The sequence below is a fragment of the Tenrec ecaudatus genome, chromosome 3 (genome assembly GCF_050624435.1).
Source record: "Tenrec ecaudatus isolate mTenEca1 chromosome 3, mTenEca1.hap1, whole genome shotgun sequence".
Taxonomy (NCBI): domain Eukaryota; kingdom Metazoa; phylum Chordata; class Mammalia; order Afrosoricida; family Tenrecidae; genus Tenrec; species Tenrec ecaudatus.
This window is the reverse complement of record NC_134532.1, coordinates 172,263,178-172,278,536: the sequence shown is the minus strand read 5'-3', so window position 1 is coordinate 172,278,536 and position 15,359 is coordinate 172,263,178. Positions and strand designations below refer to the sequence as shown.

At 42.6% G+C, this 15,359-nt stretch overlaps 1 protein-coding gene across 1 annotated transcript in view; it reads left to right on the top strand.

The window, feature by feature from the left end:
• CWH43 (cell wall biogenesis 43 C-terminal homolog) overlaps nt 1-15,359 on the top strand; it is a 74,122-nt gene that overhangs the window by 33,388 nt on the left and 25,375 nt on the right. Inside the window, exons 7-12 of the mRNA XM_075544971.1 lie at nt 1,927-2,184; nt 4,609-4,734; nt 6,214-6,293; nt 9,668-9,773; nt 11,208-11,343; nt 14,914-15,063. Coding sequence (XP_075401086.1) covers nt 1,927-2,184; nt 4,609-4,734; nt 6,214-6,293; nt 9,668-9,773; nt 11,208-11,343; nt 14,914-15,063 — 856 coding nt within the window. The remainder of the gene's footprint in view (nt 1-1,926; nt 2,185-4,608; nt 4,735-6,213; nt 6,294-9,667; nt 9,774-11,207; nt 11,344-14,913; nt 15,064-15,359) is intronic.

Sequence of the window (15,359 nt, the reverse complement as noted above, 5' to 3'; positions counted from 1 at the left end):
CCTGTTGTATTTTGTTATTTTTGTAGCCTTCTTGACTCTCTGTTATGTGTTTTTCTATGTTTTTCGGGATATGAAACCCAGGATTGGTGAATCTCTGGAAACAACAATGAGAATAAGGGTCCCTGGGAAGTACAATGGGGAAGGTGGGGAGTAAGGGGGGACTAATACCAAGGAGTTCAAGGAAGAAAATATTTTGAAACTGAATGTGGTAGTGATTGTACAACACTGACTGCACTCTGGAATGGTATGGTGTCTGATAAAATGATTTGGGGAAAAAATAGGTCAAAAGAGAGATCAACTGATAAGGCATTACATGGTACCCAGTTATATCTGCCACAATTGAGTCTACAATCCTCTCTGTCTGATAGCACGGCTTTTCACATTCCTAGACCATGGTCAGAGGTGATTCACGTGAGGCTTTATTCATGTAGGAAACCTGCATATGAGTTTGGGGCTCTCTTGTCACCTATAGCCTTCCGCAAGCCAGTGTTCACTATTTAAGCTCTACTATAATTTCCTCCTTCAGTTTTGGATGTCATTATTTACAATCCTTGGGTCACACAGACTTCCATGTGGACTTAGTTGATGCTTCACTTACATTGCTGTTTGTTTGAAAACAAGCCGTTATGTCTCTACCCTTTGATGAGTGCAGTGAATCAGTGGGAGTATAAATATTTGTCTGAGTATATGCTCAAGCAGTGGACTTATCAAATTGTGATGCTCTTTTGGAATTGAGGGATAGAAAATCTTTTGGCATTTTGGACATGGTGATGAACCTGAAACACAGGGCATTAGAATCTGGCTTAAGCCACTTGCTGATCCCCATTCCTCCCTTGTATTTGAGTGTGTGCTTCCAGCAGTGGGCATCTGCTGTAGATACCTATGAATGGGTGGGTCACAATGATACAGAACTGACTAGTTGAGAAAAATGTCATATTATTTATGGGAAAGTGTTATAGCTATTGTTTCAGAATAGGATGCCATTGAACCCTGAAGTGCTGCCCTCAAAGCTTATTTCACAAGAATTGGGAAAACGTCAGCACTGGCTCCACAAACTGACATATATTTAATGAGTACCTCCTGGGAAAGATACACAGCCCCCAACACAACTGAATAACGAATGAACTTATTGAGGAACGTTCTCTTAATACTGCAATTTATCGAACATTGCTTCTTTTATTAGTCGTATCTACCTGTACGTTTGGGAACATTTATTTTCGTATGGTAGGACAAGGGGAAGTACTTAAATGGAGGTGGGGAGGGTTCCTAAGGAAAGTCCCTTAACAAAAGCATGTGGAACCCACACTGTATCCCCACCCCCTCTAATGTCCTAGATCTGAGTGTTTAAATTTAGTGAATCTGTTTTTGGTGATTATAGAAAATTTGTGTTTTAATGAATGCTAAAATCTTAACACAAATAATCTAACGCCACCCCCTCCCCAAAATTCATCCCTGCCTCTGCTCTGGTAAAAACTAGCACTCACTTGAGATGGCCTAGACCCGCATCCACCTTTAGTTGTGGCAGTCACTAGTGATGTGACCTTGCACTAGCAATGTGACCTTGAGCAGATCCCTTTAGTCCCAATAAACCAACAAACAAAGAGACCAGCCCTTTGCTCTTGAGTTGAGCCTGGCTCATGGTGTTCCATAGAATTTTCTCGACAGTAATATTTATAGAAGCAGATCACCACACCTTTCTTCTGTGGTGCCATCTGGATAGATTCCAACCACTAGCCTTTAGCCATGTGGGGGTCCTCCCGAGTTTTCTTATCTGTCAAGAAATCGGACCACGTTCTCCAAGGGGGCCTTCAAGCTTTCAGCAACTCTACATTGGTCAGTCCCTTGACTCCCTTTTTGAAATTAGGAAGACGCGAGAGACTAATGGTGTCTTTTGACTGATTTTTCTGTTTTTCCTTCCTCTCACAGGAGCAGCGTCAGCTGCAGGTCTCCTTTACCTGCCCACCTGGGCAGCTGCTGTTTCCGGCTGTGTGCTTGCCATCTTCACGGCATCCCTGTGGCCTCAAGCACTCGGACGCCTTATTAGCTCTGGGTCAAACCCTGGGAAAACCATGACTGTCGCCATGGCATTTTATCTTCTAGAAATGTTTTTCTGTGCATGGTGCACAGCTTTTAAGTTTGTCCCAGGTGGTGTCTATGCTAGAGAAAGATCAGATGTGCTTTTGGGTAAGTACATTCGAAGGGGCGGAATGCAAGCCCTGACTCAAGAATAGACCTCCCTAGTGGAAATGAAAGGAGACTTTATCACACAGCGGTGAAAGCATGATTAGGCTGCTGACAGGAAAAGTTGGCGGTTTGATTCCCCCAGCTACGTGGAGGGAAGAAGATGTAGCAGTCTGTTTGCATAACGATGACAGCCTGGGGAACTCAATGAGGCAGCTCTCCTCTCTCCTCCAGGCTTGGCATGACTGGGAATTGACTTGATGGCAGTGGGTTTGGTTTGGTAGGGATAAATAGTATGGTCTTGCCTTTCTTCGGGAAATAGACTTTCTAGAGCAGTGATTCTCACCCTTCCTAATGCCGCCACCCTTTAATACAGCTCCTCATGTTGTGGTGGCCCCCAACCATCAAATTATTTTCTTTAAAAAAAATCATTTTATTGGGGGCTTGTACAACTCTTGTCGCAAACCATTCATAAATCCATTGTGTCAGCACATTTGTACATTTGTTGCCATCATCATTCTCAAAACATTTGCTTTCTACTTGAGCCCTTGGTATCAGCTCCTCATTTCATAAAATTATTTTTGTTGCTACTTCATAACTGTAATTTTGCTACTGTTGTGAATCATCATGTAAATATTTGATATAATGGATGTATTATCATTGTTACAAATTGAACATAATTAAACATAATTAAAACATCATGAGTGATCACAAAACAATATATAATTATATGTTGTGAAATATTTGTGTTTCCCGATGGTCTTAGGCGACCCCTGTGAAAGGGTCATTTGACCCCCAAAGAGGTCGAGACTCACAGGTTGAGAACCGCTGCTCTAGACACTATTCCTTCTAATAGCCAAGCACCATCTACTTTCTACCATTTACTCTGTAAAAATTTAGTGAGCACTTCACTGGTTGCTAGCCGTATTGCCAGGGGCTAGAGATCCAGGACACTCTCCCTGCTCATTTGGAACTTTAGTGGGAGAAGCACCTTTCATAAAAGGAGACAGAAACAAGTAAAAGTCCAATAGGATGAGTCTTATTAAGGAGATGTGAAGAACACTATTTCCATTCCTTTCCATCCCCCACGGAGTCCCTGCAATATAACCAACTGCTCTGTCCATTGCCTCATGCACTTGAATATCTCCCGTGGAGAGGACTGTCGGGAGAGGCTGCATGAAGGAGTTTCCAAACACCTTTGGAGGATTGTGTGTCTCTGATCGTTGCTGGCCCCTATCTCGGCAGAGAAGGCACTGCTGTGTCTCCCCTAGGATACCCTTAGCTCTGCCAACTTTGTGTGTCTTCTGGTTTCTTCCAGGTGTGTCTGATCTGTCCGCTCTCTCAGCCTGTCCCATGCCCTGCTTTTCTCACCCCAGCTTGTGTAGGGGCAGCCCTGTGGAGAAAGCGAATGAACGTAAGAGCCCACGAGCGTTCCATTCGGGGCATGCGTGGGTTGCTCCCAATTGTTAGCAGGGGTGCTTTCTTTGGGTTCCTTCTCACTGCCTATGGGGGTGCTGAGACTGCCTTCTCAGAGCCTCGTAAGGCTGAGAGTTTTAAAATAAGAATTAGCAAACCAGTGACAAGGCCATAGAGAAAGCTTGTGAGCCCTGGTAACATGCATAGTGGCTTTTAATACAACCGAGTCACAAGGTTTCTACATGATGTTAGAACTTAATTATAAATTTATTTTCTAACTTTCTATTCTTTTATGGAAATTTCTTCATAACTTTCTTCTTTTTTTGTTAGCTTAAACCATTCCTTGTCACTTCCTGATTTACACATTGCTCAGTTATACATCTGTTTCCAGTCTTAGTATGTAGGGTTTAAGAAGCGATAGAAACCTTAATTGTCAGCAACATTGTAAAGCATCATATCTTAACTCAGCATCATTGGCCACCCTTACTGGCACAGTGTGACTTCTGAGAGGACCCCATGCCCAGAGTCTCTGTATCCCAGATCAGAATGATTGTCATATGGAGAATCTACACAGCCACATGGTGTTGTTTATGTGGTCTCTCCAGTGGAAAGGACTGAGTCCCTACGCCCACTCACCAGCCTTCTTTCTCGTGTGTTCTGACCTCTCCTTCCCAGCCAATAACCTCATGCCCAGCGAGTTATGCTGTTAGCAACGTCACAACTGGGAAATGCACAGGAAATTAGAACAAATTCATGATTAGGAGCAGACTGAGGTCCTCTCAATTAGAACATGGTTCTGAGAAGTCCAGCAGATTTCTTATAACGGCCCTAATTATTAAACTTACTATGACAGTGGTTTACTGAAGAAGGTCGTGAGCTACATGAATTCAGTGGCTAAATTGTCAGGCTACGTTCATTAAATGACATCTCAGCTCCTAGAGTAGACTATTGGGAGGACGGGGTGGGGGGGGGGATGGGAATGTAACCTGTTCTTTGTTTCTCTTTTAATAGGGACAATGATGCTAATCATTGGGCTGAATATGCGATTTGGGCCTCAGAAGAGTCTTGCTGGTCTCCTTCAAACAAAGCGCAGTTCCAAAATGCTTTTCAGACAGAGTGAAAAATACACGACACTTTGTAAGCAGAGTTCTTTGCTTTTCTTAAAGCAAGCAAATGAGCATCTTCTTATATAACTTGTCAAATACAGAGGACATTAGTTTATAGAGAGAACCTCAGGGACCCTTCAGTGGACTTTAATAATGTTCTTCATCTTTACCAATTGCTGTTAACTAGCTTTGCCCCCCACCCCTACCTTTTTGTTGTTCTTGCTCTCATCGAAGTGCCTTAAATTCTTCTGTATTCATTTTTAGGAGCTGTGTGACATAGTGGTTACACATTGGGCTGCTAACCTCAAGGTCAGCAGTTCAAAACTACCAGCTCCTCCACAGGAGAAAGATGAGACTTTTTACCCCCCTAAAAAATTACAGTCTCTGAAACACACAGGAGTGGTTGTACCCTGTCCTGTAGGGTCTCCGAGTCGGAATCAGCTCAATGGTTGTGAGTTTGATTTTGGTTTGAGTATTCAATTTTGCCTCCCTTGTAGTGTGGTCAAGATGATTTAACAGATAGAATTTCCAAAGTGCTTTGCTCTAGTAGTTAGAATTTTTTTTCATTCCTAGCTATCATTTTTGGGGGCAGATTAAATGGATTAATGTTTGGAATGTTGAAAAAACCCAAACCTGTAATTAGTTTACTATTCAGTTTCTGACTCATTCCTGCTAGACTGGATTAAATGAAAATATTTGTTGAATGCCTATAGGGTCCAAATTGTGTTTGAGGTAGCTGTTATGTGGTCTAGAACGATGAGTAAAAAATATTCCTCACCCTCAAGGAGATGATGTTTTCCTAAAGGAAGTACATGATTTCCTTGTAATGAAGTCCGAAATAGTTAAAAAGCTAAGTAAAGTGTTAGTGTACATATTTATTTCTAGGAGAAATGTTATAAAATGATACCATTACATAAAAACTTCTATACGTGTTTCATCATAAGTTGTAAACATTATGAGGGAACTTCATAAAGGTTGTGGGAAAATTCATGGCCAATCTGCTGTCTCTCTTGCCCTTTGAATTTTAATTATTGAATCTTTATTCTCAGAAGTCTATTTGATGCTTCACACGCATTTCTAGTCATTCATTACAGCTTCATGCTCCTCAGTTGCTTTTTTTCCTTTTTTAAAACATGCCAAACACTTCTTTTACATCCTGTTTCAGGAAGTTCCTGTATTTTGAAATCTTTGTGATTTGATTCTACAGGGTTCTCCCCACTTCTTGCTCAGAGAGATTTTCCAACGAGTCTCTGTGATCAAGGACCATGACTTAACGGGGAATGTGTATTGGAATATTTTTGTGAGGATTATTTGAGGCCTGGATTTAAGTTGTGGGTTATGTTATGCATGTTACACATGAAAATGAACCCATTAATTAAATATTTCCCCTTTGCATAAAGTTCTTGGTTCATAGATGCAGTGCAATCATGAAAAAAAAATTTTTTAATCAGTAAACTTGGCTTCATGAAACTCAGTTTCTTTTAGACAATTGTTTCTTGGTCTCGTTTAGTCTTGTGGCTGCTTGTTGGTATGGGCTTGCTGGGATTAGGACTACGGCAAACAACCTATCAGAGAAAACTGGTCAAAGAGGTAAGTAATTTAAAATTTTTAAATAGAGTTTTATATGCTATCTATTTATATGCATACCTTTATGCATTGAACTGTAGAAGAAGGAAAATCTTACAATGATTGCTTTTTCAGATTCTGGGTTGTTTCTGTGTAGATGGACGGTAGCATTTTTCTTTTCTCTTGTTTTCCCTACTGTTGACTATATTTTTGAGTATTTATTGTACTTTTCTCTTCTAAAAAGCTGGGCTGGAGCAAGGCATTGCAATGTTGTGCTTTGTATTGGCTCCAATCAAAATTTTGAAGTGTTTTATCGTGAGTTAGGGTTTGGGCCGAAATAAAATTTGAAGCTTAACTGGGAATTTTAAAATTCTCTACTATCTGGCAGATCTTTCATATAAAGTAAAAATGTGTCATGAGGGCAGAGATTATGCTTCTCTTGTTCATCTTTGTCTTCAACACCTCATAGAATGTTGGCAACTATTCAATTCTCCGTAATCATTTGTCTAAAATTACATAGTGTATTAAATGGTCGCTTTCTTTTGCTCTTTAATTGTTAGCTGCTATTATTGTAACTACAACAACTATAACTATATATATATATATATATATATATATATATATATATATATATATATATATATATATATATACACACACACACATACCTGGTGGCGTCGTGGTTACTGTTGAGCTACAAACGGCCAGGTGAGCAGTTAGAATGCACCCGTGGCTCTACCGGGAGGCAGAGGAGGCTTTCTGCTCGCATAAAGAAGTGCAGTCTGGGAAACTCGCAGGGGAAGTTCTGTCCTACAGAGTTTCTATAAGTCAGAATTGACTCGGTGGCAGTGACTATGGTTTATTATTATGTAAAATCCATCAGGGAGGATGCCTATGGTCAGCAAGGGTTGTTTTTCAAAGGGAGTTATTTGAATTGGATTGAATATGTGTTCTTTCTTTCATTCATTTGATAAAAGTTTATTGAAGACCTCGTATATGCCTGGTACTAGGGATACAGAATTACGCAAATTAGACACGATACTTGGCTTCAAGGAGTTCACATTCCAGGAGGAAAGAAATAATTGCACAAAATGCACAAAGTCTGCCATACTTGATTGGGTTGCTACGAAGGAAACTGGACGATTGAGCATCAGGATGGCTCAAGAAGGCTATTGTGAGGAGAGGACATTTGATTTGAGACCAGGAGGTTGAGAATAAGCCGTCTATGCAGAGCTGGTGTTAAAAGCATTCAGATAGAGGAGACATGGGGACAACACTGAATTGGGAACCAGCTTGACAGCTTGACATGTGGCTGGCCAGTGTGGCTGAAGCTTTCTGAGTAGGAAGAGATAATAAAAGGTGAAGTTGGCTAGGCTAGTGAGAGCCACGTCACATAAGGTTTTGTAGCTCATAGGACTTACTTGCAATGGAATCCACTGGAATGTCTTCAACAGGAGAGTGAAGAAACCTGTGACATATCACTGAGATGGCTTTGGGATGAATGGATTGTAGGGGGACACAAAAGTGGAAGCAGAGAGATATGTCCTGGGGCTTTTTCAGTTGTCCCAGAGAGACATGATGGTGGTTCGAACTAGTGAGGTGGCAGTGGAGTCAGGAGAAGTAGACAGATTTAGAATATAGTTTGAAAGCAGAGCTGATTTGGCTTAATTGGCTTACTGAGAATGAGAATAATAATAGGTTTTCATTGATTCAACTAACAATTACATTTCTGTACTTCTAATTTTTGATGGTCTTATAAGCAATTTGCTTATATATAATTATAATCTATTACATAATATTATAATATATAAGCAATTTACTTACAAATAATTACTTCTCAAACATCCCTCCTTACATTCAAGCTTAAGCTAGATGGTTAAAGAGGATTTAATATGAGATTTCCGTACAGGGAATGTCTTCTTATTTTTATGAATTAAAAGTGGGCACATGTTTAGGGTCACCATTCACGTGTAATTTTGACCTTAATAATAAAACCGCAACATCAAGATTAGAGGAAGACTCATTAACAACCTATGGTGTACAGATGACACAACCTTGTCTGCTGAAAAATGAAGGTGACTCGAAATGGACATAATTAGCTTGAAGATGACGATGAAAATCAAAGACTGGCCTTCAATATAAATTGAACATAATAACAACATAAAAACCACAATAGCCTCACAACTAGACTTCAATATAAATTACACCGCAACATAAAAACCACAATAGCCTCACAACTAGACTTCAATATAAATTACACCGCAACATAAAAACCACAATAGCCTCACAACTAGACTTCAATATAAATTACACCGCAACATAAAAACCACAATAACCTCACAACTAGACTTCAATATAAATTACACCGCAACATAAAAACCACAATAGCCTCACAACTAGACTTCAATATAAATTACACCGCAACATAAAAACCACAATAGCCTCACGACTAGACTTCAATATAAATGACACCGCAACATAAAAACCACAATAGCCTCACGACTAGACTTCAATATAAATTACACCGCAACATAAAAACCACAATAACCTCACGACTAGACTTCAATATAAATTACACCGCAACATAAAAACCACAATAGCCTCACAACTAGACCAATAAACAATATTTTATGAAAAACGGAGAAAATATTGAAGTTGTAAAGGATTTCATGTTATTTGGATCCATAATCAATGCCTATGGAAGCAGCAGTTAAGAAATCAAGTGACGTATTTCACTGGGTAAATCTGCTGCAAAACACCTCTTTAAAGCATTAAAGAGCAAAGACGTTACTTCCAGGACCAAGGTGCGCCTGCCCCAAGTCATTGTATGTACAGTGGCCTCACAAGCCCATGAAAGCTGGACAATTAAAATGGAAGTCCACAGAAGAATCGATGTCTTTGAATTGTGAGGAGGGTGAAGAATATGGGTTCTTCTTCCAGAAGAATGAGCAATTCTGTCGTGGAAGAAGTACTGCCTTAGAGATGTTCCTAAGAACAGAAGATGGGGAGACTTTGTCTTGGGCATTTTGGAAGTGTTATCAGGAAAGACTAGTCCCTGGAGAAGGAGGTCGTGCTTGGGGGAGGATCCTCACAAAAAGGGGGAACATCCTTAATGAAAGCAATTGACATAGTGTCTGCGACAGCAGACTAACCCGTAGCCCTGGCTGTGAGGATGGTGTAGGACTGGACAGTGTGTTTGTTCTGTTGTACAGAGAGTTGCTGGGTTGGAAGTGACTCGGTGGCACCCAACAAAGCCAACAGAATGTTGGAGGATATTCCTTTGCTGAAACGTGGTACAGAGGTTATTTTGGAGTATTTAGAGTGTGGTGGAGAAAATGGGTCACTGAAACTGCCACTGTTCATAGCCATCATAAATCACCATTAAATCAATTCTTCAGGCACCAGCCAAAGAGGTCTCTGTCGCCATCTGGCCTTTCAGGTTTGGATACGACAATGAAGGATGGTCTAATCTAGAAAGATCAGCTCAACTGCTCAATCACACAGGTAAGTCAATCACACGGGGGAGAAACCACCATTTCATTTTGATTTTGATGAAGGCCATAAGTCTTAGGAGGAGGACTTTCTGGGTCATAAACTATCATCTTCACAAAGAGTTACTTTGCAGCTTCAGGAAGATTAAAGCGTCTGTGACCACATAGGTCTTGTTGGAAAGAAATCCAGTTGATTCTGAATACAGCATCCTACTGAGTAGCTTCAGGGAGTTCTTCTCATACTATAGTTACAGACACCCCTGCTGGTGGCTCCTGTCATTTAAGGACCTTGTAGTAGGGATCCAGAAAACTGTTGGAGAAAAGGGCAGAAGGAGGCAGATTGATGCTCATTTTCAAGCCATTTTCTTTCAAGAGTTTGAGCATTAGTTTGAGGTTACCGTATATACTTGAGCATAAGCCGAATTTTTCAGCACGTTTTTTAATGCAGTTTTTGTGGTTAAAATTAGGTGCCTCACTAGATATTCGGGTTGACTTATACTCAAGTATATAGGGTATTTGATTCTTTCCCCCACCCCCACCCCTTCTCACCACCCATCCCCAAGGTATTTGATTCTGTGCCCTGTGCAGAATACCCCAAGGTATTTGATTCTGTGCTCATCTTCAATGAAGCATCATTTAAAATGTATAAGCATTTGGTTCTTAGATCACCTTACATGGAGGGAAATAAAGGGGTAACTCTTCTGGTTATTCCTACTGATCAGCAAGCATGTTCCCTGAGAAACCTTAGACTCTGTATGATTACTATGTTAATGTATCGCGTCTTTGGCCCTTAGCCCTCATTTAGTTCTGCTGACATATCTGGCCAGGGTCTGGAAAACTAATCAACTTCTGTGTCACTAGCCAGGGTAAAGTTCGTGCCAATGATTAAGTGCTTAACGATGAGCTGAAAAGTTGGTGGTTGGACCCAATTAGAGGTGTCTCTGAAGACAGGCCTGGCAATTTGCTTCAGAAAGGCCCCAGCCCTGAAAACCCTTAGGAAGCAGTTCCACTTTGCTTGGAAAATACATGGAGTTTCCATGAGTTGAAATGAGCTCATTGGCATCTAACGACACTAGAATAAAATGTTATGTGCATTCTTGAATTATTTCCGAATATAAATTGGTTATTTGACAAAGGCACTATAATTATTTGAAGTTTTGACTATTTAAGAAAGATATTCAGAATATTTGAAACTGTAGGTTATTTATGCTTTTATCCCTTCCTGCCCTTCTTGGAAGTATCTTATGTTTTAATTACCCTTGCAACATGGGGAAAATTCTTGATAGATCAGATTTGAACCATTCCACTTTAGTGACTCCTTAGCAAAGACTTTACTTTAAATCTAGAAGTAAAAGGAAAGGGGTTAAGTGTGAAGAATAAAATTTTAATAGTTATTTTTTGCATTGTGCATTTAATTATTATGTTCATTTCTCCCGCCCACTACCAGGTGCAGATTTTATAACAATTTTAGAAAGTGATGCTTCGAAGCCCTATATGGGGAACAATGATTTAACCATGTGGCTTGGGGAGAAGTTGGGTTTCTATACTGATTTTGGCCCAAGCACAAGGGATCACACTTGGGGGTGAGTATGTTTTGGGAATTAATCCTGAACTTCTCTCTGAAACTCATTAAGTAGCAAAGGCTTGGGGTGAGATCACCAAGACCTTGTTCTATGGAATTTAGTGATGTTTCTTAGGAGATTGAATTACTTAAGAATAAATATTAATGAACCCTTCACACAGAGCAGATAGTCCAGAATTCCTCTCCACTGATGGTCTTGAATATATATATAATTCTTACCAGAAGTGGGCTGGCTCATTTGGTACCTTTCCCTCTGTACCTTAAGAATGCCAGTTAAGTGTATCTAGAGCATCACTGAGTACAGTAGTCACAGCAGTGGCTCAAGGCAATAGGTGTCATACAGTCACTGGAGAATTCTGGAAAGTTTACTGATGCCTGAGTCAGAGGCCAGGCCTACTAAGTCAGAGACTCAGCAAAGAGTTGAAAGGTTGAGTCTGGCAAGAATGATAAAGTCTTGCATCTTAAATGATAACAGGAAGGTGCAAGCAGAGAGAGAGGGGGTTAGGTTCCCAGCACCATCCTTATGAGAACGCCACACCCACAAGGAGGTACTATCAGGCTGTGATCTGACTGACAGGATAGATTCCACCCCTACGCTTCTTCTGTATCTTCAAGTTGATACAAAATTATGTGACTACCACCTATACTTTAGGCAACTTATATAAACTCACTGCCATAGAGTCGATGCCGACTCATAGCGACCCTATAGGTTACAGTAGAACTGCCCCTGTGAGCCTGAGACTGTAACTCTGCTCGAGTTGAAGCCTCATCTTTCTCCTTTAGAGGGATGGGTAGTTTCCAGCTGCTGACCTGGCAGTTTGTTAGCAGCTCACAGGTAACCACCAGGGCTCCCTAGGCAATTTATAAAAGTCTTCAGAGTTAATGATGAGACATTGAAGAGTGGAAGAAAAACTTCTCCCCTCGCTGAAAGTCAACATCAGTAGATTACTGTCAGCCTCAAGAAAGAAGTGATATGTGTGTGTAACTGCATTTTGCATCTATAATGGTGTGGCAAAGCCTAGAGTGTCTGCTAGTGCATACTGGTGGTCCACAGTTCCAACTACTATTTGGATTTGAGCTCTTTGTTGCTTTTTCTTAGATTAGTGGGTTTTTTGGTTATTGAGGTGATTTGCATGTAACAAAAAACTCACCCCTATAAAGGGCACCACCCGGTGGTTTTAGTACATTAATGATGTTGTCAACTGCCGCCACCATCTAACTTCAGAACATTTACCTCACCTCAGAAAGAAACCAGGTCCCTCCTGTCACTCCCATCTCTCTCTCACCACCTCCTCCCAGCCACTGATTTCCCACCTGCAGCAATTGACCTCTTCTGGATAGTTCATCTGTATGGAATCACATATTTGTGATTTGTGTCTGGTTTCTTTCACTCAAACCAAGTCAAACTGGCTGCCACCATCAAGTCCATTCTGACTTACAATGATCTGTGGTCAGAAGGGAGGGACTCCCATGGTGCTTCTGAGGCTGTAAATCCTTAAAGGAACAGACAGCTTCCTCTTTCCCCTGCGGACCGACAGATGGTTTCAAACTGCTGACCCTTGGTTAGCAGCTCAGCAAGCAGCCTGCTGTACCACCAGTTCCCTGTTTCCACTAAGCATGCTAGGTTGGAAACCCACCCGTGTTGCAGCATGTCAGTGCTTCGTTTCTTGTGTGGATGAGTCCATTGTAGCCGTTGATAGATGTTGGCTGATAGGAATAATGGTCCTGGGAATACCTGTCTATAAGTTTTGTGTGAACACACATTTTTAGTGCTTTTAACTGTATCCCCAAGGCAGCCTGGTGGCATAGTGGTTACAGATGGCGCTCATCCTCCCAAGGTCAGCAATTCGAAAGCGCCAGTTCCTCCATGGGAGAAAGAGGAGGCTTCCTACTGCCTTAAAGTGTCACAGTCTCAGAACCCCCAGGGCCTGTTGGACTCTACCCTATCGGCTCACTCTGATTTGGGATCGGTAGTGAGTTGCGTTTCATTTTGCAAGTTGTTGCTTTGTATCTTCCCTGGCAAGATTACATAGTCTCACCTGCTTTGATTCCTGTTAGATTGTGTTTCTGCAAATAGCTAAGGAGCCGTGTAATATGCTTTGCACGTTATTACTCATGCTGCTCATTAGCTCTGGTGATGGAGTGAGTCACTTCGTTAGGCTGAGTTGTTTGAAAAAGCAAGACCTGTGACACTCATATCTGCATGAGGAAGAATTTTGTGTCAAGAAGTAATTTCACGTCAAGAAGGCATCCCCGCCCGGGACAATTAAGTCCATTGGTCTGATGTTCGCCGGGGCTCTCTGCAGACTCATGTAGCTGTAGCCCAATAATGCCGAGAAGTGGAGCCGGATACAGCAAGATCACAGGCCGGTGCTACAGTCAAGGGGATCGAAGGTCAACGGAAACGTGCAGGCTGCTCTTAGGTTCAGGTGGCCCACGTGGAGCCACCGGTGGAGGCAGGCACAGAGTCCCAGCAAGCAGGAAGGCAAAGGGGCAGAGAGACGTTCCCAGTTTCTCCCTTATGAAAAAGCCACACCCCCAAGGAGGTGTCACCATCAGCCTGACTGGCAGGTTGGACTCCGCCTCTGCACGAGTACAAGTTGACAAAAATCTAACCACCGCACAACTCACCGCAAGGTCGGTAGTATGAACCCGCCAGCTGCTCTTTGGAAGAAAGCAGAGGCTGTCTCAGCTCCCATGAAGATTTACAGCCTTGAAAATAGGGGCAGTTCTGTTTGGGCCTGTAGGTGACTGCAGGGTTGGGGTCGACTACAAGGCCAAGGGTTTCATGCCACGCAGTTAGTGAGGGCGTGCTGCTGCTGTTTGCCGTCTGTCTAGTCCATTCCGCTCCGGCGGCCGCGTGAGTTTCCTGGGCTGGAGTCTCCATGGAGGGAGCAGATGGTCAGGTCTTTTAGTTCTTTGAAGCTGCTGATTGGGTTCAAGCCGTTGACATTTTGGCTAGCAGCTGATTGCTTAAGCTTTGCACCACCAGAGCTCCTACCCAAACCGAAAGACAAAACCCACTGTCCTCAAGTGGATTCCAACGCACATTTCCAAGCCTATGTAAAGCTTTATGAGGTCATCCAGCATCATCTTCCCGAGTTGGTGGGCCTGAGTCACCGGTGGGAGCCGGCAGGCACTGCTTAACCCACTGTCTACCACAGGCTCTTTCCAGGGCTTCTTCCAACCAAAGCAGACTCCCTGCCATCGAGGCCACGCCAACTCCTGGAGACACAGCAGAACCGGATAGAACTCTCTCAGGGGCTTCCAAGACTGCCCTTATGGGAGTACGGAGCCTCATCTTTCTCCCTCAGAGCCCATGGTGATTTTGAACGACTGGCACTGTGTTTAGCCCTAACAGAATTGAGAACCCCTGGTGCCAAGTGTCACTGCAAGACGCGTGGTGGGGCAGAGATGCAATGAACCAACAAGCCCACGACCACTCTCTAAGCTGTGCCATTGTCCGTGCCGGCGTTACGCTCGTTCCCCTCGGTGGGTGTTTGCCGTGGTCCTGTCTGCGTGGTGCGGTGGGACCAACAGTAATGCCCGTGTCTCCTTTCCTTCCGCACAGGATCATGGTTTTGTCCCGATACCCCATCGTGAGATCGGAGCACCACCTGCTTCCGTCACCAGAGGGCGAGGTTGCACCAGCCATAACCCTGACCGTCACCATCGCGGACCAGCCGGTGGATTTTGTTGTGACACACTTTGGAAATTACGAGTGCGTTTCCTTAGCCGGTTTATTATGACACAAATGCAAAGAAATCCTAGGATTAACATTTTAATTCCCCCCAAACAACCTTTATTTCCTTCGTTCCCCACAGAGGATTTTCCCCGGTGCGGTACGTTCTCTGCACTGTAACTAAGAATCACTGCCGCTCTGAAGATGCCTGTGCCTGATTTTGAAGGACATTAGGATGGGAGAAAGATGGGGCTTCCTGCTCCCAGAAAGAGCGACCGTCTCAGACACTCCCAAGGGCAGTTCTACCTGTCTAAAGGGCTGCTGGGGCCAGCTTC